The sequence below is a fragment of the Nothoprocta perdicaria genome, unplaced genomic scaffold (genome assembly GCF_003342845.1).
Source record: "Nothoprocta perdicaria isolate Ctin4 unplaced genomic scaffold, notPer1 scaffold_376, whole genome shotgun sequence".
NCBI lineage: Eukaryota > Metazoa > Chordata > Aves > Tinamiformes > Tinamidae > Nothoprocta > Nothoprocta perdicaria.
This window is the reverse complement of record NW_020455617.1, coordinates 390,009-415,061: the sequence shown is the minus strand read 5'-3', so window position 1 is coordinate 415,061 and position 25,053 is coordinate 390,009. Positions and strand designations below refer to the sequence as shown.

Genomic DNA, 25,053 nt, shown 5'->3' with positions numbered 1-25,053 from the left:
ACTAATAATACTGATAGACAAAGTATCTAGAATGAATCACTTTTTACTAGCTTTCCTTCTCTTCTTTTTGAATGATATAAGAACTGCTCATCTACAAGAGAAATATTACGGCTCCTTTTAGTAGAGGTGAACCCRGATGTGCCCGAGTTCTTTCCATTAAGATTCCTTTTTACCTATCATGGCTTGCTTCAGCTTCTTTTCTAAAAAGAACAGTGGTATATCCATCTAACAAATAACATTAGCTATTGTGAGAAAAAGAGGTGGCCCTAGATTAGCAGCTAAATGAACTAGCAGCACAGAACTACTGACATGCTTCTTTTTTCCTCCTCTACTCACGGCTCTCCTCAGGCGAGACTGATCTTCAATGATCACTGTTATTTATGTTTCTGTTAACAAATTAAACACTTGTAACTCAAAAATGAAAGTCTGCCATAGGAAAATTCAAATCAGGCATTGAAAACACACTTGTGTGTTAAACRTTCGCTTTTCTGTGTATCTTCTATATTCTTAACTGACTAATACCCTACCAGGGTAGCCTATCATAACCATAGGTCCTCATTTCTCCTCCATTAACGATGATTACAAATTATGATGCTAAGGGCCACCAACTCACTGCTGGTCACATCTGTGATTCTGAAACTCACGGAGGAAAGAAAGGAAGGAGCATCTAATTTCCTCCCTTGAGCTCTACGAGCCACCTATTTGTGGCAGCTACATACCCAAGCAAATCCCATTTACAACATACTTCCAGAGCAAGGCTCCTAAGCACTGTTTTATTTACCCTAAGGATGTCTGCCTTGAGCTGCAGTTCCACAAGTGGAGCCGAGTGCATGAGGCCCAGCAAAGTGCCCATGTCGTCCTCCCCGCTGGGCGACAACACCAGCTGCTGGATGATCATCAGCGCGTGCTGGCGGCACTGCGGGTACTTCACTATGTTGTGCACGCACCTCGCGCCGCCAAACTCCCTGAAAATCCCTGGGCAGAAGGGGGAGAAGAGGACAAGAACGTGAGGAATGCGAGTCATACAAGTGGCAACAAATAATAACCAGTAAAAAATGTGAAAGCAGAGCAAGAAGAACCATCAACACTGCATTAGTGCATCACAAAGGGGCTGAGACAGGGCCAACAGGAGGCAGCTGCCGTGGCCGGGAGCTGCTGCTATCACATCCTCACGCCGTCTCCTCTCAGGCAGCCTTRGGTGTTCTTCAACTCTCCTTATATGAAAACATCCAGCTCGAACCTTTTTGTCACTCTTTCCCAAATCTTGGCTAATTTACTGCCACAGCAGAGGAATAAAAGTGGAACTGAATAACTGATCTATATAACTCACTGCAATGTATGCTAATTTCTATTTAAACCCCCTCTTTTCAGAACGGCTGCCTCGCTTCTTCACCCGTCACTGAACAGTTCATCTACTAAATCAACAGTAACGTTGTTCTTCCTCTCTTTTGACAGGATCTCTCGTTTGGTGGAAAAAAGGAAAGAAGCAACAGCTCTCAACTCCAGCAAAGCTTCGGGCTTATTACCCACAGCATCCTCACAAGAARCATGCAAAAGAGAGAAGAGGATAAAAAGTTCTCCAATATACACTTGGCTGCGCTACAGATAACAGTGAGCTGCTGCTGTTCTCCAAAAGCACTGGGCATGGGAGACGTGCCAAGGCGATGGAAGCTTAACTCGCAGCAGAGAATACGTGAGGCATATGAGGAAAAACTCTGCTAAGCGAGAAAACATTAAAGCYATGGAGATAAGAGCTCTGTATAAAACCCTTCCTGGAAAGTCCAATCCCGTCAGACGGGACGGCCTTCCCATAGGTAATCCAGCCTCGGCACGTGAAACCAGGCTCATCTGGTTTCCTACAATGGTTTCCATCATAGGAAAGGCATCACACCTTTCCTAAGGCTGTGACGCTGAGATTCCCCAACAGTGGTTGCTAATTCTGAACTTTTCAGTCATTCTAGCCCCGATTCACATGTGTAACTTTTGGTGGAGTCCTTCAGAGCTAGAAATCCCTTAGCCACCATCCAGAACAGACGTATTGATAGCACATATTCCACTGAGACTCCAATGGACACAGGGATTTTCTTCTGCCAAGCCCTTTTCACCCCAATGATGGACACTCCTTACTATACTTCACTGAAAATCATACGTTCTACCTTGCTTTTGATCACATTCTTGTGAAAGTGKCCTCCTCCTCAGTGACCTACTAATCTGAACCTAAGAGCTAAAACAGAGTTATGGCAACTGCTTTCTTGTCACTTTGCTGCAGCATCATATGCTGTTGCTGTAAATAGAAAATAACAGGCAAGCGGGAGAGCAGATGGAAGAAAATGGTAGGGAGGCTTTAGTGCTCCTGTTTAATCCTCATCTCTTGCTCYGATTGCATCACTGGTAGCACCAGAGACCCTGAAACACGAACATGAACAGCTCTGGTGAGGGGAATCACCTCACCCCAAGAATTATTCTTCCTTTCATTAGCAAATGTTTTCAAATCTGTTTGCACTCATGAAACTTGCGGAAAGAATAAGTTAACTTCCCTAGAAAAGCAMGAACATCATGGGACAAAAGTTAAGCAACAATAACAGAACCCAYAGCGCAAAGTGCAAGAAATAATTTGCCCAGCAAAAGGGTGGGGAAAAAAAAARATATAAGCTTTAATCAATCAGGCCAGAAAATATGTTTTAACATTAAGCTGCCAACTTGAGCTGGACAATTTTCAGAGCTGCTTTCTTAAGAATTTGTCAAGGTTTCTAATTTCTCCTCGTAAAATCAAAACACAAAACGGAGGAAGAAAAAACAGTCAGAGTTGGGGGCTGGGGGCGAAGTACCAGAATTAAGATGTTTCATGGCCTTCAAGGCCAGAAGCCTTCTGGCTCCTCAGCAATTGCTTCTGTTGTATCACTCACTCTCCATCTGTTATTTTAAGTTCGCAGAGACAGTTTTTATTTATGTTAGATACACATATTGTCCGTTTCATTAAGATGTGTTGGATAGCAAGAGAGTGTGTAACATTATATGGATCTGCTTGATTTTAAAAAACGAGCCGCACAACGGAGCCCAATTTGTAACACCCTGCCTGGGAATTTGCCTTCAAACACTGAGAGCTGCCTTCCACTAAGCATCACATGGATTTTTATCAGATTTAGACAGACATGCCAACGTTAACAAATTACTTACCTAATCTTGCACCTCAGTCTTCCAAAATAGAGGCAGTGTTACAAGCCCTACTACAAATTACAGAGATGTTGGCAGGTGGTGATAGGGGGTTCTCACTTCATTGTGTTTGATATATTGACTCCTGTCTTCAGGCAATTAATCCAGACTACTCTCCCTTCGGGCCTGTGCTTCACAGTTACAATTTCACAGCTGTGTTGTCAGCAGCCTCTTCACCTACCTGCATTCGTGTTTGATCCTTGCAGTAGTACTGTCAACGTCTCCATAACCAATAAAGCCAGCTGCTTTTGGTCCTCAAACGAACTGTTTCTTGAATCCCCTGAGAAAGAATTTTAGAAGCCCAAGACATGGCTTAAATCACTCTTTTTTAGGATGACAGTGATATTTCCCACCAGCWTTTTCTGTTGTCTCTCCCTAAATATTTCCTCTCCTTCTAGGAAAAAAAGCCCTAACACAAGAGCATGTGTCTACAGGTAGCAGTCTAATCAGATGACAGATGAGTCCAAGAAGCACYGGAAAACTCATATGTTTTTCAGTATTTGCTGGCAATGAAGCTTTCTACCTCTAATCAACTGCCACCACTCATTAACCAAACCTCAGATGGTAAATCTGAGGGAAAYGGTCAAAGATTACTATTAAAATATAAATATCACTGATACACACTCATTATATTGCATTTTGAATAAAGAATATTAAAACAGGTAGGGTGTATGTGTGGATACACACATGCTCCTATTAAAGGTATGCACTTAATGACACTTTTCCTGCCTGGGGTTAAACCCACTGAAATACCCAAGTGTTTTCAGTGACATACATTTATCTATAGCAATATGGATTGCTATAGCATCACTCCTTTACTTTCTCTTCTAATTTCAATATTAAAACAATGCATTAAAACAATCATTTTTAAAAGAAAATATGAGCTACTTCACATTCCCATTGCATCTTTCGTTAAAGAATGCCTCAGGCTTCTTACACAGCATAAGGAGAAGAGGAATTCCCAGGACATATAAGATCCCACAGCCAATCCTAGCAGAACGGAGCCCTTTATGCAGACATGCAAGTTCCCCTGTTCCTCCTTTCAAGCCTCCCCACTTGCAGCCAAAAAGACACATATTAGATCAAGGGAAGAAGCCCCCATACCTTGGTCGTTCAGAGCCTGCGTGGGATCTTTCAGAAGGGCGGCGTATTTGTGGAGAAGATTTACCATCACCTCCAAAAGCCCCACCTCCCTGAAGACATCCTTGAAGATGTAGTCGTGACGGGTGAACTTCAGCAGCGTCTTCACTGCAATGATGCTACACTGGTAAGAGGTACTGGATTTCAGAAGGATGCTCACGCTGATCAGTTCTTTACAGGGTATGTAATTTAAGCTGAAGACCACGAATTCCAGCATCTCAAAGTATTTGGTCTGCACTTCTGGAAGTTTAGAGATTTTCTCTGCAAACTGAGACAAGGTGTGCTGCGATTCCAAAATGAAGTAGTTGGCATTGTCCGCCATATAAATATTCGTGATGGCATCGAGGATGATTTGTGCTAGATAGTTAGTTTTTGCTTTCAAAAATGCATTCTGGAGGACAGAGAACGCTTGAATATTCCTCACACTGTGACCTAAATCAGGAAACAGAGGTGTGAGAAAAAAAAAAAAGAGAAAACTTTTAATAATCATAAACAATGAGCACATGCCTGAATAATGATTCATGCATTTTCATAAGCATGAATAAATAACAGCACATGTCACCTTCATACTAAAACAGCCTTTTCAAAGAAGCTTTTGCTCCTTCGATGATACTGCAAGCTCTATGACCTAGTGTCGTTAATACAACATTTTCACCTTTGAAAACAAATGCTCAGATAAGCAGCAAGACGATGCTCTCTCTAACGCAGCCTAAGGGCTGGCAAGCAGCAGAAGCAACATCAGAATCCAGCTCATCTGTGTTTTGAAGGCATGCAACAAGCAGCAGCCCTGCTGAAAAACAACACAGAGCCTATGCCATCTAGCTAGCCCATTAAAAAACATCTTGCAGCAACAGTGGAGTGCTCTGTATTTCCTAATGGAGGAGACAGGCTGCATTTAGAGTAACACGCCTCCGGTTCCCCTCATTTAACAGAGCAATAAGCAAGGAAAAAGCCTCATGAGCTGAGTTAAAGGTAAACAAAATGCTTAGGCTCTGGATTATCCTCTTCCTTCCCCTCTTAGGAAATCATCTATGGAAGGGAGAGAAGAAATTCTGCAGGGCTGGAGCCAGCCAGAGAGCAAGTTGCTTTCACACACCCGACCTAGCGACTGCTCTGTTTCAAGCTGAAAGGCTTTCAATGCAGCACAGGAGCAGGTGCCAGGGTATAAAAGGAGAGAAAGCCCATAAATCCTCCCAGTTCTCCGTCTCCAAAGGAGTGCACATGATGCGGTGTTGCTCACTCAGGCAGGCAGCTCCTTTCTGTTGCACACCCCTAATATCCCTAAGGCCTGCAGAGCTCTCTCCTGCCAATATCCTTTTAGACTAGCTGTTGCTCTAATGCTCTTAGGAAAGACCAGGGAATATCTGTGCCACATTAATGCAGCAAGATGCATCAGCGAGGTGAGGTTATAGGTGCTTCAGGACTTGCTGCGCAGCGCAATCCATCACACCAAAGTGCTCTGGGCTTTGTGCCAAAGAGCCCCCCAAATGGGAAAGCTCTATGCAGTTTTTCTACATGTACGTCTGAGAACAAGGAGCTAGGGAGAGGGTGAACGTTTATTAAGATGTTATAAGAGGAATACCTTAGATGCTGGAGGAGGGAGGTCTTGTTTTCAAACAAGCCCAAAGCAACTGAATGACCCAATTTTAAAATGTTTCATAAACATAGAATCCTGATTTATGACCTGCGCTCTGGGGAATGACACTTGCTTCAATTGCTGTAAACTAAGATAACTGACTTAAAAGCAAATTACAATTATTTCAGTGCTAAGCATCATTCCTTTCCACTCCAGCATTTCTTTCCAAGAAACTGCCTTGGAAAATAACATGCACACATTTCATGCACTCAGGGCACAGCGGCGTCACACTGCAAGTCACATTAACTTGTTCCTAAGCTCAGTTGTTTTGCACACTTGTTTTAAAATGAAGTGTGTTGAGAAGTGAATTTAGAGCTTATTAAACATGACAGAGAACAGAGGCATTGTCAGAGACAACTATTTGCATTCTCATTATGTATAAACTGTTGTTTCAGGCAACCAGGCAGATTAATAAATTATCTTTGATTCTTATAAGGGCCCCGGGAGAAACCAAATCTGAACCAGCTCTTCAGCATTGAAAAGGGAAGATTTAAGTAAAATCAATGAAAACACGATAATGTTTTCATTTTTCATCACTCTTTAAAAAAGTGGCTTGTCAACAGAATGGACACCTAGGTAAAAGGAACTCAGATGCCATGGCCAGCACCAGAAAATTAAATCCAAATTGTCTTTGGGCTAGTCCAACAGACTTAAGTTTTCTCATGCTATTTTATCAGCAAAGCCAATGAGCTTGGGAAAAAATGTAACACGTGTTTTCATCAGAGCATGAACAAAATAAACTCTGGATATGACCATCGCCCTCTTTCCCTATTTAGCACAAGGGAAAACAATTCCTACGAACTCTGAACTCTCTAAATACCAGGGAAAGGAAGCTCTGGTTCCAAGAGCCGAGACATGTAAGGGAAACAACAYGAAAGCAAAGCCGGGAGCCACTGAAACTCCCAATAAAAGGTGTGAGGAGGGAGAGCAGTGCAAAGGGCCACGGAGACCCAGGAGCACTCACCTTTGCCTGTAGGCTGGGGGACTGCAAAGCCAGGGAGCAGGAAAGGGACCCCCGTGGTAACGCCAGCTGGTTTCAACTCATTGACGCCATATGTGGTCAAGGAAGTTATCAGATTCACCAAATCCTTCAGAGCATCCTTAGATTCAGCCTCTTTTGCCTGTTCTAACCTAAAGAAAATACAGCAGGGCATGTTAGCACAAAGTTCAACTCATGTTGCTCTAAGCAGACATTCACTTTGCTCTGCTAATTTACACAATATGTATTAAGCGAACCAGAGTGCCCTAAACTTGAAGTATTTCRAGTGTTCTCCATTCACATTCCTACCATTAAATCAATCAAACACTCTTTGATTTAAGGTAGCATACAATTTTATATGCCATTAAAAATTCACCTAATAAATCTTGCCATGAACTCAACAGACTGCTCARAACCAGCACACATCTTAAAATCACTTTAAAACTCCTCTTAAAAACAGAAGCTATCTGAGAGAAAAATGCCTCAMTGGTCTGTCATTAAATAAATCCACAATTCACTTGCCCGATTACAGCTGCCAGCTTGAGAATTAATACTCTGTGTTAATGAAAATGTATCGCAGTAGCAATGGAAGACCTAGAAGTGCACTAATTGATGCTGGAAATTCCTAGCAAAATGGYATCAGAAAGAACAACAAAACTGATCACTCAAATACAGATTCTTCACTTGTCATTCTGCACTACCAGCTCCAAAGCCCCTCTCTGACTTTATTCCCAGTCTCCACAGTTCATATCCATATAGAATCTGAATAATCCTTACAACGGTACTAAATATCTGAAAAACAGTCTTTGTCCATTGTTTTCACTCCAAAACSTATCCGGAGAGAAGACATGGCTGTTGATAGTTACTGATCAATAATGTGGGCTCGTCCAAAAGGCTGCTTCTTGGAAACAAACTATGGGTCGGTTTGAAGGTAAAAAATAAAGGGCATATTTCAGCAGTTTTAGCTCAAAAGAACAACTCACACACAGTTATACAGAAATTCAGTACCTCAAATGCAACGGCTATGCTTGAGCTCCCTTTGAAGCAAAGAAACCAAGGAAAGAAAGAAAAACAAAACAAACAAAACAAAAAAAAACTGGAGGCCCAAAACCAAGTCATGTTATACAAAACTGGAATGGAAAATTTAGCCCCAAATATTGGGGTGCCAAAACCTAGGACTTCACCTTGCTCTAAAAGTAGACAACAGTATAAGACACTGGATGAGCTCTACAATCATGGAGTTGACTTCCACGCTTGGCTCGTAGTTTTGAAAAGCTCTGTATTTGAACAGCAGCACATGAAATTCCTCAGAATTTCAAATCCAAAGAATCCAAACGGAGGGAGCACAGACTTAAAGCAGTAGAGGTACCACCTTATTCAGCTTCTAACAGCAAATGTTTTTAAACATTTGCTTTCTTAGCAGAAGCACTTCGTGGTACAGTAGCAACTCTTAAAAAAGAAGGAAAACGAAGTTTCATAAATGGGGAAGAGGATGTAATTTTACTTTTTGATCCCATCTTCAGTCCATAGCAACCTATAGGCATTTATTAATTAATTACTCATTTATTTCCAATCTATCCACCTCTTCTTTATTAAGTAAATCATTCAGTAAAAGTTAGCAGCTTTTGAAGCCCTTTTGCTTACCTGAGCAAGAGGTCACAGAGGAAGTTGTATCCTTGCCATATTCTAAAATCATCCAGGAGCGTTTGCGACACATCGCTGGAGTCTTTGAGGAAACAGGAAAGCCCAGCAAACATTTCCACTATTTCTAGGGGAGAAAGGTCATCGGACTGCTGCATGTTCTGAACGCACGTGGACAAACATTCTTTTTCTGAAAAGAATTGTGATTAGGAAATGTAAGATTTTACTGACATTGAGCATAGGAGCAATTAGTGAAGTATAGAAGGTGATAAAATAAGGTACTTATAAATATATATATTTTTTCCTTTTTCAATCATTGTAGATTGCCAAAAATTGCAATAATGAAGCTAGCTCATTTAAACTGATGCTAAAATTGCATATGCTTTTAGACCATCCTACAATTTGAAAGCCTTCAATGTAACAATAGAAACAGATTCTGCCAAATTTTCTATCTCAAACCTAATGCCCATGAGATTTTCAATCAAACTGCAAATCATGGGTGGCTGCATCAGTCTAATCTGGTCTCTCCATCCAAAATGAAAAATGTCTGGGAAAAGAGCGTTCTCTGAGCACACCAGAATTAGCTCTCCCTGGTTTGCTTAATGCACCAGTATTTACTACAGGGCAGCAGCTTTTATGAGCTTCTAATAGCTCCAAGTGCGTCAGCAGAACACGCGGAGCCGGTTCCTTTTCCTGTGGCTTCCACAGATGTCCCCACACTTACGTTGCCAATCACAGTGGTGCCTAAACAGGCAGCTGGAAGTGAGGTGCAGAGGGGTGCTTTGCCCCTGGGCAGGGGCTGCTGCTGACTCAAATGCAGGACAGGAAATAAGAAATTCTCCTCAAGAATTCAGGCTACCAGCAAAAATCACATCTTGTGCACCTTTCCAATGAGTGCTTTTCAATCCAGGCCGTTATTAATRTTGCCAAGAAAGGAGTAGGTAGAAAGCCTTTCCTTTTGGATAGAAAAAGCCTCATGCCAAAATGTTACAGGAAACCATGTTCTACGATGGTGAAYGGATATATGGAAGGACAAGGCTCACTACCGACGCCTCACATGCCATGAGCACTCTGAAGTTCCCCCAGGAGAGAAATACCTACATATCTAAACAAAGACCACGTTAATCCCTCTTGGATGTATTCACGCCTATTTTATAAATAAATAAATAAATAAACTATGAAAGAAAGAAGATTGAGATWTGATCAATATAGAGTATTTGAGGAAGACACACGTACCATGAATGTATTTGACTACGTTGACACTAAGGCCGTGACGCGATATGGTCATTAGTACTTCCCCCGCACTCTTCCTCCAAGGCAGGTTATAGGGAGGGCACCAGGAGGTTATTGCACTGAACAGAAGCTGGAGATCATCCTTCTGAGCCAGTTCTTCCGCCGGAGACACAAAACTGCACAATTTCACTAAGATCTGAAAGGAGAAGTCATTAAAAAAATCTAACATTAACACTCCCTTTGTTAGTACTTATGTTAGTTGTAAGTTAATACTTATGTACTAATGAGAGAGAGACCACAGTACTAAGATTTAAACAAGAAACACACCAGCCAACAGGCAAATCGGGACATTTTCATATGGTGACACTTTCGGGGCAGATATTCTAGCTAGTAATTGAGGGAATGACTCTCATCATCTTTTTTATAGGGCTGGTACCRAAACGCCTCACCAAAGTTGTATTTTCAAACCCAGATGTTTGAGGGGCATCTACCCCTTTCCAACAGCAGCTTTCAAGCTCCTTCCAACAAGGCTGATCAAAAACATGTGTGGGAAATTCTTCATAACAAGAGCTCTGTTGAAAACCTCAGAAAGCTGAGGCAGCTCAGATGGAGCCTCTGGTCTCCCTGGCAAATCTGCACATACAGAAACACCTTCAATTGCTTTTTAACTAAAGTAATTTACTTGGAGGGGAAATTGCAATAGTGCCAGCAAGCTAAGCTGGTTGATTTCCTACTTAAAGGAGAAAAAAAAAAATAATGGGAAGAGATAGGAATTTAACTTAATAGGACAGGAGATAGGAATTTAACTTAATCCATCTCAGCAGAAGACAGCAGTTTGTGAGGAATCAATCAAGAGTAAAACACAGCCCAGAGAAGAAGTTTCTGGAGATTTCTCTCACGAAGCCTTTGCCTTCTCTTTTGAAATTTTATAGCCCGTTTTATGTTTCTTACCTGTACAAAGACTTTCTGGAGTAGCGCTCGGCGCTCTGCGAGAGGTAGCTCGTTCTGTGCTCCCCCAACTACCTCAGGCACATGTGGAAGGTCAAAAAACAGATATAGACATTTTACAAGTGTGGAAGGCACTGACATTGTAGTCATGCAGTCCACGGTTTTCTGGAAAGAAAAAGATAAAGGGAAAAAACCTTTCAGTATATTACTATTTTGAGAAAGTCGTACTCATGTAATAGCTTGCTCAAATGCTAGGAGGCATAAAGAGCAAAGAAGAAGAAAATATGAAAACATCAGTAGGAAGAAAAGGCAAACTGGGGTGGACATAAACACAGATGATATGTTGAGATATAAAGGCAGATCAGAGTGGGAAGAATAAACCACACAGCTGTCCAGGACACTGCTACGGATCAACTGTCTGATGGGGAATCACAGAGATGAAAAAAGAACTACAACATCTTTTTGTGTGTGCTAACACAGCTCGTTATCAGGGTAACTTGTCTCCTCCCACGTTTTTTTCCCAAGCTCTCCATGAAAACTAACCTGTCCTGATGAAGCTAGTAAATTAATTGTGGTGAGCAGCATCCAACCTCTACTCGCTTCTTCACTTTGATTGACCTCCAGAAACTGGACTATGGCACGACTTGCAGCCTCTGTGAGAGGGAAGAAATAAAAAGAAAACATGTTAACCCAGCAGGCATACTGCAGTTACATGCAGCAATTTTTATTAAGTATTCCAGTCCTATCAAACATGACGCACCCTTTCCCAGAGGCAGAAAACCACCACCGATTACTGCTTTCAGTGGGAAAAACCCAATAATTTCTGGAAGGAGAGGTGCAGAAAGACAAAAGGAATAAGAGGCAGGGTGAGGAAAGGAAAGGAAAGGAAAGGAAAGGAAAGGAAAGGAAAGGAAAGGAAAGGAAAGGAAAGGAAAGGAAAGGAAAGGAAAGGAAAGGNGGAAAGGAAAGGAAAGGAAAGGAAAGGAAAGGAAAGGAAAGGAAAGGAAAGGAAAGGAAAGGAAAGGAAAGGAAAGGAAAGGAAAGGAAAGGAAAGGGAAAAGGAAAGGTTAAGAGGAAGACCAAAAATTACCACATCTCCACCTTACATTCTTTAAAAGTGTAAAAGCAAGCAAATCATGGCTAAATATTATGCTCAAGTGACTGTTTAGAAAGCAAACGGACATGCCAGAGCCAAGGTCCTTATCTCAAAGTTACATGTAAAACACCAGAACTCATGGTAAAATCCACTATTTCAAGCATGTCTAGAGCCCAGCCAGCCCATATKAGAGGCCACTTAACAGACCCCTTCTTTTTCCACTGAACACAGACCGAGCCAGGAAATGAGCGCACACAAAACGGTGCCAAATTGGGCATGGAGAGCCTCCCTCGGGCACGTTTTCGGAAAGCACTTGTGGAACACGGGTTCTTYAAGTCATTTTTTAAAAGTGAACCTCAGAGGTTAAGTATGAGCTTCTGAAAGCGTTATTGGGCTGCTGGCATCATGGCAGTTGGACACTATAAATAACCGCTTCAAAACTGTCAGCCTTAATTAAACATCAGCTAAAACACRGGCAGATTTTTAAGTGCAGGGAGAAATTCTCTGGCCGTCTGCTCTGAGCAAAGTTGAGAGCGCCACAGTTCACAATTCATCCCTATCATCAATATCAGCCCTATCGTGATGCCTTCTACTTTGGCCCTGTGCTCCCTCTTTCAGGTTTAATGTACAGGCAGTTGCATCCCACCYGTACATTCTTATCTCTCTAACCTCTGCAGAAGAGGTCACCTAAGCGAGCCAGAAGATGGGAACAGTTCCAGTTGCCTCGCTGGTAAGAGAGCAATATCAACCCAAATCGAGGTGACCAAGTCCTCCTYGGCCCTGGATCCTAAACGGTGCGGGGCTGTCGCCACAGATGGGAGAGGTCTCTGCATGATGCAACGCGGCAAAACCAGGGGGCTGCTCATCAGATGATGGAGAAGCCACTCAGCCGGGCCTCCATTTAGCCTCACTAACACCACGGATAAAAGAAATGGCTCTCCAGGATCTCTTGGCAAGAGTGGTGTTGAGCCAGAACGCTGCACTCCCCTTGCCTTGGATGAGGGCTCATCAATGGTATCAGCAAGGGGACAAGTTACCCAGCCCTCCAAGAGAGATAGAAACCCTCCCCTAAGTCCACTTGGGCCATAACCCCAGTTTTTCATCATCCCAGACTTCATTATGGCATAAAGGCGGCCTGAAAAGGCACTTAATTGAGAGGCTGAGGCCATTTCTTGAACTGCTGCCCACGTTTAACCCAAGTGCAAGTTCCGCTTGAGCAGGAAAGCAAACCGCGTTCGGCTCTTGCCTATCTGCAAGCAGCACAGGAAAAAAAAAAAAAAAAAAGTGGCTCTGCTGAGGCATGCCGGAGCGAAACCACAGCAAAAGCGAGAAACAAAACCCCAGCATGAGATCAAGGGGCTTGCAAAAGGGACAAAAATCAAGAGAGACATTGTGAGGTGCAGCACGTAAATCAAAAGCACTGATGTGGTTTTCTGCAGCGGTTAATCATGATGAAGATAGGTATCAGTTTGGTCTCCCAAAGCGGTTTTAAGCTGTGATTAACAACAGGCTTTCAGCACATCCGCTCACGAAAGGTGCAAGAAGCAGTTTTAGTAATTCAGTGAAATTAAGAAAAAAAGAATTACATGGTCGAGGCAATAACTGGGGAAGTTATTTCTGGAAGGCAGAAATGATGAGCTTAATAGTCTAGAGGTACAGTAAAATAAATAAATCCAGCTTGAAGTAGTGAATACTGTGACAATTTCATGCAGAGTGTCACAAATATGGAATGAAATGTTGCCTGAAATCACTAAGGTGAGACAAAACAGAGCTGATTTTGAAAGGTACCTAAACCAGTGATATCAACAGTGCGTGAGCCCATCACATACACAATTACATTTCAGGGTCTTTAGTTGTTAAAATATATTAAATCTTAAAAGCAAAAAAAAAAAAAGGAAAAAAAATCCCAACTTTTAATTTTGACTTTCTCCATTTTTATTACTCCAAGAGTACGTTTGTATATAAAAAAAAAAATAATAATTCAGTTGAAACAGTAGTTGAGCACAAAGCTACAAGTGCAACAGTGAGTGACTACTGAAGACAGGAGGCTGGCACCATTATTCCTGAATCATGGAACACTGTTCTGAGAAAACTACTACCGTTTGCCAAGAATAMCTGAGATGTGTCATAGCTACTGGCACAACTATTCAAAAGCCTCATGAAAAAGGTCACACTGTGCTCCATAAAAAGATAGAAAAAAACCCAACCCTTCCTGTAACATGTATCATATCATATTCCCAAATGTAAAATACTGCCGAGGAGTTTAACACTTTGCAGATAAAATGGAAATGTTCACAGGATTTCCCTCCCCGCCATGTCAACCACTTAAAGTTGATTGTTGATAACATCTGTAGGAAAAGCTTATCTCCAAAATTGTTAAAAAAAACCCATATGAGGAGATATGATTGCATGTTAATAGGCTATTGGACCAGGCAATCATCATTTTTCATGGTCTACGAAAGGAATGTAATCTAAGAAAGAACAGAGAGTTCGTTCCATATATACGATGATACATTTCRAGAAGCTTCAAGACTCAAAAATTCCTGTGCTATCTGAATGAGAAATTGTGATTTTCTGTGTCTATGGGTGTGTTTTCTTTTTCCCAGCTCTATTGAAATGATTATTAACCACCTCAGAAGCTGTTCTTTGAAACAACAGCACTTTTATAGACCATTTCTTCCCCCAAATACGACAACAAGAACAGCACAACAAATCTAATACCAGGTAACACAAAATTTCACGGTAGGAGTGTAGCAGAGGTGTAAATAGAGCTTCCCAGGCCTCCTCAAATCCGAGAGCTGATTCTCTTCCTTCACTTGGTCTTTCATACTGTAATCTAAAGAGTGCAGGGTTCCTATGGTACTGAAATTTATTGGCTATGGTAGTTAACATACAGAGAGGTTGGGTTTAGATCAGCACTGGGTCTCCCCAGCCAACTCCCTTCTAATGAGCAAACCAAGGCAAGGGCTTGTAAGACACAACGCTTGGTTGTTCAGCATATACTAAGAATAATAATAAAAAACCATCAGCATGAGGCTAAAGCAATTAGACAAGGGGCATAAATTGGGATTAGGCGTAACAGAAACGCAGTCCCTGGCTTGAATGAGCTCCAGAGGTTCATCCAGCAGCTCCGCGTTCATGCAGGTTTCCACATGGTCTTGTGAATCAGAAGCAAACAGGAACTGTATTAATTCACACACAGCTGTGAAAACTGCATGGTAATCCACCATTTAGTTTTTCTTAGCATTTTCCAAGTGGTATTTTAAGCCAGCAGGGTCTCAAAGCAGGCTGTTATTAACATTTATCGGGASGAAGGAGAAATTGCCGACTTTCATGAGCACACGCCGACTGCCAGAGCACGTTTGGTTAAATCAGGTTTGTTCTTCCTTTATTTGCTCCCTTAAGATGTTCTCTGTGCATCAATTTATCTCACATTTCACAGCTTTGAGCGAGAAAATGGAATGAATTCAAAACCTTTGAAAAGTAATACCATTGTAATGCAAGAGCTATTTCGCTCATTTTTTTTTTCTCAAATAGCCTAAGTTGGATAATTGATAAACTTTGAGTCCTGTTCTTGCAGGCATACTTTGCATTAATAGTATGTTCYCCACCCCTCCACATCTTGAAGCAGGAGGCACACAAAATAAGTAATTATCCAATTTCCCTGTTGTACAGAAGCACTTTCTGTAACAAACCGACAGCAAAGAAGGCTGTGCCRTTGAGGAGTATAATTAATCACCCAGCAGTGAAAAGGTATTATGCATTTTCAGYCATTCTGCACTTCAATCGACCAATATTCAAGGTATTTTGAAGTCAGAAACARAAGAATAAATAGGAAAGCAAAATTACTTGACACTAGTGACAAAGATTATCAGTTCACTGATAAATGAACAGAAGGTGACACCAGACATAACCCGTGTTGGATGGGAGGAAAAGAACTTGGAGAGGGGACTTTCCCCCATATCCCATGCTCTGCTTTTGGGAGTCCAACGGATGTGATCACCATTATCCACTACACTATATATTAAATCTTGATCTACTTTTTGAAATTTGTTTGATGCCAGTTGGCTGAAAACAAGCAATTCCACATGCTGGCATTAAAATGGAAATTATTTCTATGATAAAGTTTAGAAGTAATTAAAATTCTGACACAAAACTCCACTATAWCCCTCAAATACATAAAACTCTCAACCTCCCATTATTCTCTAGATGCTGGAGTTCAATAACCCAAAGCCTAGCAATTTCACCAAAACAGAAGACAAAATTAAAATTTTAAGTGAACCTGTAGTTTGCAAGTTTTATTTTCTTTCTTTTATTTYTTTTCTTAATACTAGGGGAAAAATGTTGGAAGGATGAACACTGAACTACCTTGGAGCAATTAGGCAGAGATATAGTTGAAGTAATAAATATGTAAATATGTAAACAAGATGCCACCAGACATCAGATTTTCCCCAAGAAAAGAAGTTCAAATGAACACCTCCTGCAGCCTTCACTGCTAACTGGACGTTCTTTTCCCTAAATATTCCGGGGAAAATCTATTTTGCTCTTATTTACCCACAGAGAACAGGCTTTGTCTRCTCTTTCTGATTAGCCATCTGGAGTGCTCTACTGTTATTCACTCTACTGGAAACGGAAAGAAATCGTAATTGGCACAGTTTGTGACTCCTGACTTAACATGTAACAATTTGCCTTTTCCAGCTCAGTATTTCCCTATTTACCACCATGAGAGCTGAAAAATATTTACAAGACAAAAACGTGATATTATTTGGAAGTGCTGCTCTTTCCATATAACAATACCCTGAGAAGAAGGCTAATGAAAAASGCTTTCTCAGCTCATCATCACGCGCCTCCCAGTAACTGGGCAGGTTTTGCCACGTTCAGGGTTCAAGAAAGAACCAATCTCTTCCTGATGTTTCATAAACAGAGCAGAAGAGCTGTCCAGTAGCTTGTTCTAGGTTTAGGGTTTGGGCCCTTAYGTGAGGTTTTTTGCACTTTTGCATTTTCTTATTTGTACCTGGGCCTGCACTAAAGCAAAATGCTCATRTTCCAAACTGGCACGTGTGTGAGCCTGGGGAGGAAACCACTTGTTCCCCTCTCTCTCGTTGCACATAACATCTCTGGTATGAGGATTAGAATTTCAGTGCCTGCGGATGACAAGTCCTACTGTGGGACCCCAAACGTGCCCTTGTGACAAGGCCCCCCAAAGACCCAGACCCCGCTCGGTACCTGTGGACTTATTGGATGCTCTGCGACGAATTTCCGTCACCATCAACCGTGACACTTGGGTCGTAAACTGCAGGAGGTCAGAGAATTTTTCTGTCATTGTACTTGGAGGGGCATTTCCAAACACCTAGAAACAAGAGAAAAATGCACACATTTAAAAGAAATATCAGCTGAGAGAGAATGAAAAAGACTGGTAAGCAAAACTTTGCTGCTAAGACTTTTTCTAACAAAGTATCAATGCCCAAAGCCTCACAAGTTCCAGGCACCCCAAAGGCCATTTCTTTCTTGAGGTTCTCCTTAAAACAGCACCAGGAATTACTGATTGTTTTCTTTTTTTCTTTGTTTTTTAATTTTTGCTTTCCTGCTTCCTCAATGCTATCCTTGTAATTTTAAAAAATGTAAGAGTATTTCCTAAAAACATTGCGTTTACACGTGGTGAGTTTCTTTTATGGTTATCAGTACTTGTAAATAACTGTCCTTTAATTCCAGTAACATAATTCTTCATGATTAAATATTGAATTTGATTAGTAAATAAATCATTTAAGCTGAACTACAYTTAAAAGTGAGAAATTCCTCCGTGGTACTGCATTAAGTTATGGTGCAGGTCATTCTCTCAAAATGGATTAGATGACTTTTTAAAAGATGTACTTCTCATACAAGACTGTACYTTAAAAGTTGTCTCTAACCACATACCTAACTTGCTCTTTCTACTAAAATGGGCATCCTAAATTCACAACATTAAATGTTGCATAATAAGTGAAATCTGCAATCCAAAAACTCAAATTTAAAGTAGTCATTTCCCAAATTCTAGAATCATCAGTGCTGAATAAACCAACATAGGCTGAACAGTTGACTGATCTCAACATTTTTCTCTCCCTGCGGCTAATTGCATAACCTGCAGGAATTCCCCTGACAAGCCAAGATGTGCAATAGTTTACAATATTTTACTGACAAAATTTCGGTTCAACTCATTGGTTTTGCATCTTGGGACAAGGATGCAATGTACAGCAGCACAAATCATCTGGATTCCCCAACTGTTTTAGTCTCCTTTGCTTCCTCTGCATCACCTGGGGTTTAGGATTGCAGCCGAAATATACTGAAATATCAATATACTTGGCTGAGGTCGTCCTTAAGCCTGGACACATACAATAAAATCACAATATCAACCAGAGATGCAAAATATTTGGAGTATGGAGTTACCAAGGAACTTCAAAATTAGTGAATGAAACTAAAAGCTGGAAGATTTAGAGTAAGCTGATTTGAATTTGACTTCTTACTCCCTTAGTATTAATTGTTCTGACACATTATAGAATAGCCAAATGAGTCTCTACTCTTTTAGGCAGCCTAAGAAAAAACACTTTACTGGGATTACCAATTAAGCATCATTGCTGGGATTACCAATTAAGCATATGGAGAAGCCCCAGATTCCCCTAAATGTTTCCCGAGAATAGAAAATATTTTTCTATTTCCTGTCCTAAGGTGGCCTCGTGGTGCCATCAGACTGCAGGAAATGCGGGCAGCAAAAAGTTGCAGTGAATGGGGTGAATTGGTTATGACATTTTTCCTCCCGTGTGCTAAGCTTGCACTATGTAAAACAAGGATCTGAATTAGGATTTTGGTATATATTTTGATTAAAGGCACTGAATTAATAATAATAATTAAACAAAAAACAGTAATAGGGTATGAATTTAACAATAAATCATTTTTAAGAAGGAAAGGCATAGTTCTCACAAGAAAAATACCTTGTTTCGAGGCCACTTATTCAAAAAACCACCCTCATCTCCTCTACTTTTTGGTACTGCCAAAGCTTTACTACAGGACGGTAATGCCGTGCAGCCAGCTGCCTTGCTGCTGCCAGGGCTTGCAGGGCTTCACAGGGCTTGCGGGGCTCCGAGGGAGCGCTCCGATTGCTTTTCCGGAGGGCAACCCTTTTGTGAAGCATGTGCTGATTTAGCTTTTTATTAATATGTGATTCACCCTTTCTTAAGCCCTTCCCAACAAAGCGGAGACAGAAACTCCCTGCAAACTCATTCATTACTGTGGCGGACAAGAGGCTTCAAACTCTAGCGCGTTCAGGACGTGCTATATCTATAAACAAAATAAATCACAGCTGCTTTAGCTGCTCTGGGTTTACTGATTGATAATTCTAAAAATATCAGAAAAAAAAATGAGGAGCTGCTATAAACACAAAATTCCGGGTATCTTTCAGACCAAAAATAAATAAATAAATAAGTCATCGATCATACAAGGTTAAACAACAGAGCAAGGAAACTATGTCATACTGGCAACAGTTGAAACTGTTCTGATGGGTTATTTGAAGCTTGTGTTTATCTTAGTCATGCGTGAAGTAGATTCATGGCATGCAGTTGGTTATCTGGGATGCAAAGGAGATGTTTTTTGTTTTTTTCTTAAATAAGAATTTTGTCATCATTTTTAAATGTTTTAAACAAAAGTATTCCTTATATTTCTTATAGCTTTCCCGGAAGGAAATCCCACTGCGCAGCTCCTGTCTTGCAGAACAGGCCAAAAGTGAAATGCGGGTCCCTTTTGTAAAAACATCACTTAGAAACCTCCCTGGGTATGATTGAAATTGGGTGCATTCAGTAAAACTGACACTTCTTTCCAAACTGCTGCSTGGTTTTCATGCCCTTCCCACCGCCACCCACTCACCAAGGTTCCTGCAAGCTAGTTGCTTCTTCATACACACAAAAAAATATCTCCAATCTAAGTATCACCAAGACAGGTCCCTGGAAGCCTAAGAATTAGACCTTTGTATCACACAAGAAAAAGCCTCAAGCTTCCTGTTAAACACACACAGCTCCTTCTTTCAACAGCTCCTGACTCCCTGTACAAGATATTTCATGGTCTATGTCAAGATGCAAAACAAAACTCTTGCTCTGAGGTCCACGGTTCACTTGGAATTTTCTCCTCATTACAGACATCCATCAACGTAAGAGTCTGTGTTTACGGTGCACSACCGTGGACCCCACTGGAGGCAGTAACCCAGCAAGTACTTCCCTCACTTAAACCTATAAATCAGAATGGTGCAACCACAAGGAAATGAGAGATCTGGAGTCTYTGAATCGAGTTACTTGATTCAAGGAGTACATTCCAAAAATGGCAAAATTTCAATAAAGGRAGGCCTAACTTGTGTTTCAGGGAAGTAGTTCTCAGAGAGGAAAGTCATCTCAGAATTCAGGGTGAATCCAGCCCTCCCACTGAAAATTTCAAATGAAACTCCTTCAAAAGTGAAATATTTACCCTTTTTCTATTTTTTTTTATTCCAGTCATGTTCCGAGTATGGCTTTGCAGAGCTGCCCTACAAAGCTAGCAGGATTGTTCCAAAACAGCTTGCAGCACACCCGGTTTATACTCTAGCAAACTAAGACCCTTTGAACCCAGGAAATCCCTGAGGGCTTTGCATGTAAAGCTCCAAAGAATAGGGTGGCATAAACTAGGAACACAGGAAAAACGCGCAAGTAACAAAATGGTATGCARAAAGAGATAATAGCCATAATTGCAATTGCTTAGCATTCTGAATGCAGGAAGACAAAATGCATTTGTATGAGAGGCAAGGGAAAAAAAACCCTAGAATAGGGAGGGATGAGATCTGACTGATCGAGAAGGATCCATTTTTGGATCCAGTTTGTGGTAAACTACATAATTTGGTGAGAAGTGATAAAGATTATCAGCAGCTGCAGAGAAAGAAGTGAAAGAGCACAGATAACACCTGCTTTTGTCACTGTGCCAGAGAAAGATTCAGATTTACAGAGGCTGGAAACTAGAAAGGCAACATCTGGCAACAGCCTATGTTTGTTGCAAAAACGACAGTTGCCAGAATGTCACAGAYTAAAAATAGCCAGACTATGAGAATGTTAAATCATGTTAAAATGTTAAAAATCAAAATCGGGAAGCAAGAGGGGAGAGGGAGACAGAAAACCACAGATAAGATCCACAAGACAAATATTAGGCAAGAACAAAAGTGCAGCCATCTTCAGCACGGAGTTCACCTGAGGAAAAGGAGGAAACAAAAGGTTCTCCAGGGCTTGGAGAAGGAAAAGAGCCCACTGACAAAACAAGATGATGTACGAACAGTGAGAGAGAGACAAGGAGAATCTTTGGAAGGAAAAAAAACATGAAAACAAAAGAGGAAAATGGGCTTCAGGGGAAAAGAGCACTCAGCTGAGTAGTCAAGATGTGTTTCTACAGGTACAAATGCCAAGTGGCACACATCTCTGAAAGAAATCCAAAAGGTACCTGAGACTAATTAGGCGAGTGCTGATTTTCAGCGAGTAGGAAGAAAATTTGGGTTGCTCTACTTTTTTTTTTTTTTTTTTTTTTTTTTTAAAGAATGCTAGGGAAAAAAACACAGAAAGACAGTGAGAGGGAACAAACAGTGCAAAGATATGTGACAGCTGTAATTAGACTTGAACAGAGTCAATGGAGGGACAAAGAATTAGGACTAAGCCAGACACTGGCACAAGGGGGGAAAAACTGTAGCAAAAGAGAGAGGAAAAAAGAGAGAAGAAGCAATGGGGAAAAAAATTGATTTTCATCTTTAGAACCCCAGTCAGAGMCTAGGAAAGGGTGCTGTACATGGACAGGACACGCAGTGCTGCATTAGTTTCTCCCCAAACCAGGTATAGCACTGATTACAATTTCCACAGATAAAGGGCTACAGGAATTGAATCCCTGCAAGGGCCAGGAAAGACTTGCTTCTCTCCCTGTGGTTTACAGCCGGGTGCCTATGCGAGGACGGTGGGTACACTCCCTTCCAAAAGCATCAGGCTCCACGTTACCACCAGAGGGAGAATTCCAAGCATAAGTACATCAAAATAATATTCACAGGTCAAGGTTAAGATTCCACTGGGCTAATGTGTAAAACCAAATTAACAAAGCCCATGACTAAAAGGCATACAATTCAAATAGATAGATTAAAGAGGAGGTAGAACAACTGAGTTTACTTTCCCCGGACTTACACAACAAGCTACCAGTAGAACTAGGAATAAGACCTAGGGCAACAGAACGAGATTTATGGGATTTATCCACTAAAGCGTGCTATCCAGTAGGCCGAAAATCCTATTAATACTATGCATTGACTAGGATTAATTTTTCTATACAGTTTGTAACCAGTTCAACGTGCAACGTCATCAAAAGCAATGAATTCAAGAAAATATCAAACTAAAGAGAAAGCTCTATTTGTTTTCTTATCAAGTTTCTGCAGTTTAGTTTATTGACGATTCCAGTCCTCCACAGCAGTACATACAAGCCTGACAAAAGCTTGTATGTATTAAAATTTCTCAATATTTCCTTTGTGGGATGCTCAAGATGCCTCTTGTCCAAGAGAGGGACCAACACACTACAGATGCAGCAAAAGGACTACAAGGACAATCAGAATAAAGAATTTATCACAAGAGGAAATTAAAATAGTTCAGCTTGGGTAGCCTGACAAAACACAGTCTGAAAGGAGATATTATGCCTGCTGTCCCTAAAAATGCATCTGTGGAGTAAATGCCAAGGAGGAAGAAGAGTTATTTATGCTCAAGGACAGCGCTGGCACACAAACAAATGGGTATATAAACTTGCTATGAATAAATTGAGATTGGAAATCAGCTCTGAAAGATGAGAATAAAGACCACAGCAGCAGGGGGACTTTACCCTGGAAAATGTCTCATAGTGTAAACTCAGTTTTTCTGCATTCTGGGTATGACTCTATAATAAAAGCAAGCTCTGCAGAAAAGCTCTGTGGCAGTCTGCATGCCACTGTAGCTTGCTCTCCTGAACAAGTGATAATAGAAGGAAATCTCCAGTGGGGAGTTTATCCACTAACACAACGCTGCATGAAAAAAAGGGAGAACAAAAGGAAGCCAAAGCAAGAGTAACTCCTATTGTGCAAGAWCCGCGGGTCTTGGGGCTACACGGAAAACCAAGCCAGCTCCAACAAAGGCACGAWGCCTTGCCCATGCTCCCGCTTACTCTGTTGAACACCGGCAGCATCATGTAAAGCTTTTCCTCTTGCTCCTTCTGGGTCATGTGCCGCGGAGGGTGGCAGAGCTCCGTGAAGAGGCGCCGCAGATGCATCAGGCCCAGCGCGTTGTCCTGGGGGCTGCACTCCTCCTGCCGCGGGCGGCCCATGATCCGCTTCACCATATTCATCTTGGCTGGCTTCTGGACGCGGCCTCCTGTCCTGCGCGGGAAGGAAAGCAAGCGTCTTGAGGACAACAGAGTCAGACATTACCCCAGTATGTTTTAATATAGACCTGCATCTCACCCCGTACTAGAGTWTCACGCCGAAATTCAGAGCACAGGAGCGTTTTATGCAATAAAAATTGATTGGTTTGTGCCTGGGAGATTTCAAGCTGGTACCTTGAGAAAGAAAATCATCTGATATCCTTTCAGCACACAGCACAATTGAACAGACTGAGAACAGCATGAAACGCTTTGGCATTTGGTATAGATTTTTTTTTTTTTAGTGCATATTCAAAACCATCAAATATTAGGGAAAATACTGTCTCCATATTGCAAAGTGTTGTCAAAATAATTCTAGAATATAGTTAAAATATCTATCAATCAAATACTCAAAAATCAAATAATCAAATGCTCTAAAATCAAATCAAGAACAGGCAATATCAAATCAGACAGGCATGCAAACTCTCTCAGCTGTTTGCTTTGCCATACAAAGACATGCTTAAGGGTTTTTTTGTTGTTTTTTCTCCACACTTCCCAATTGCAAATTGACTAGGCTACCCAAAGGAGCTATTATTCATCTCACATCTGTTGTCTGGGTTGCAGGATGATCCCTTGGCACAAGGGATGCAAGTACAAGACTCTTAAAACATCTTGTTGGCGTGAAATATTATCTGTATTTAGCCAAATACTACGTTTTTAAGAGGAACACATATGAAACCCTCTGAATTTGAGACCAAAGTCTTAAAGAAACTTCTCAGAAAAGAACTGAGAGGGTCAGAGCACGTAAAACTCTCGACCAATGCATCCACCTGGACACTGCGGCAAAAGGGACTATTATCACATTTGTGTGGAAAGGAAGGAATAAAGGGGAAGCAGGAAAACAATTTTAGCCCCATACGTGAATTCACAAAGAGAAATAATGGATTCATAATGGCCACCTTTTGATGCAGAAAGGCTGTTGAAAAACTGAAGGTCAGTTAAGAGCTATAAAATCTATTCAAGGCGTAACAAATGCCTTACAGCAAGGGACTTAAAAAACTTAATCTATTTAAATTATCAAAAAGAGAGGTTACCACGAAGGGTCAATTATCAAGAGGAGAAGTGATGATTCCAGAAGTGCTGTGATTACAATAATGGAGAAAAAATACCAGTTACTAAGGAGTTATTAAAYCTAGGGAAAAACCTAGGGGACAAGGTGGGAATTAGAGCCAGAAAACAAACAAACAAAATCAAGTGCAAGCAAGAAATGTATTTTAACAGACAAAATACCATTTTGGAATATGTAACAAATGCTAATGCACCTTCACTAAGCATCTTGTTAATATGCAAGAAAAAAAATCAGCAATTTATCAAGTCTGATGCTAACGCASATTTTATTAAAACCAACATATTAGATGAGAAGTCTAGACTTGAGAAGTCAAACTTTTCTCATGTGCAAACCAGAATCTGTCACAGCCCATGATGGAAATTCCCATCAGCCTTTCATACTTTAGGAGAAAGGAGGTAAAATTGGATAGTTTCTTTTAGTGCATCACCCCTGAGGGGCAACACGGGCAATGGACTTTATACCAGCATGATTCACGCAGTTAAAAATGAAACAGCACAATTCCTGAAATAATTCCAAAGCTTTTCTGAATATATTATTTGGCTTAATTCTCCTACTGTGTTTATTCTAATAATAAGTATATTAAAATTCAAAACAGAACATTTTATCAGAGCTCAAAGAACCAGCCTGCTGTAAGCAGCAGAGAAAAA

General features: G+C 41.0%; 1 protein-coding gene across 1 annotated transcript in view; it reads right to left on the bottom strand.

The window, feature by feature from the left end:
• WDFY3 (WD repeat and FYVE domain containing 3) overlaps window positions 1-23,265 on the bottom strand; it is an 84,677-nt gene extending 61,412 nt beyond the window's left edge. Inside the window, exons 1-10 of the mRNA XM_026044677.1 lie at window positions 23,086-23,265; window positions 17,113-17,236; window positions 11,334-11,443; window positions 10,794-10,955; window positions 9,846-10,038; window positions 8,613-8,799; window positions 6,954-7,120; window positions 4,318-4,785; window positions 3,395-3,493; window positions 782-975 (exon numbers count right to left, since the gene is read on the bottom strand). Coding sequence (XP_025900462.1) covers window positions 782-975; window positions 3,395-3,493; window positions 4,318-4,785; window positions 6,954-7,120; window positions 8,613-8,799; window positions 9,846-10,038; window positions 10,794-10,955; window positions 11,334-11,443; window positions 17,113-17,236; window positions 23,086-23,265 — 1,884 coding nt within the window. The remainder of the gene's footprint in view (window positions 1-781; window positions 976-3,394; window positions 3,494-4,317; window positions 4,786-6,953; window positions 7,121-8,612; window positions 8,800-9,845; window positions 10,039-10,793; window positions 10,956-11,333; window positions 11,444-17,112; window positions 17,237-23,085) is intronic.
• Window positions 23,266-25,053: the final 1,788 nt, after the last annotated feature.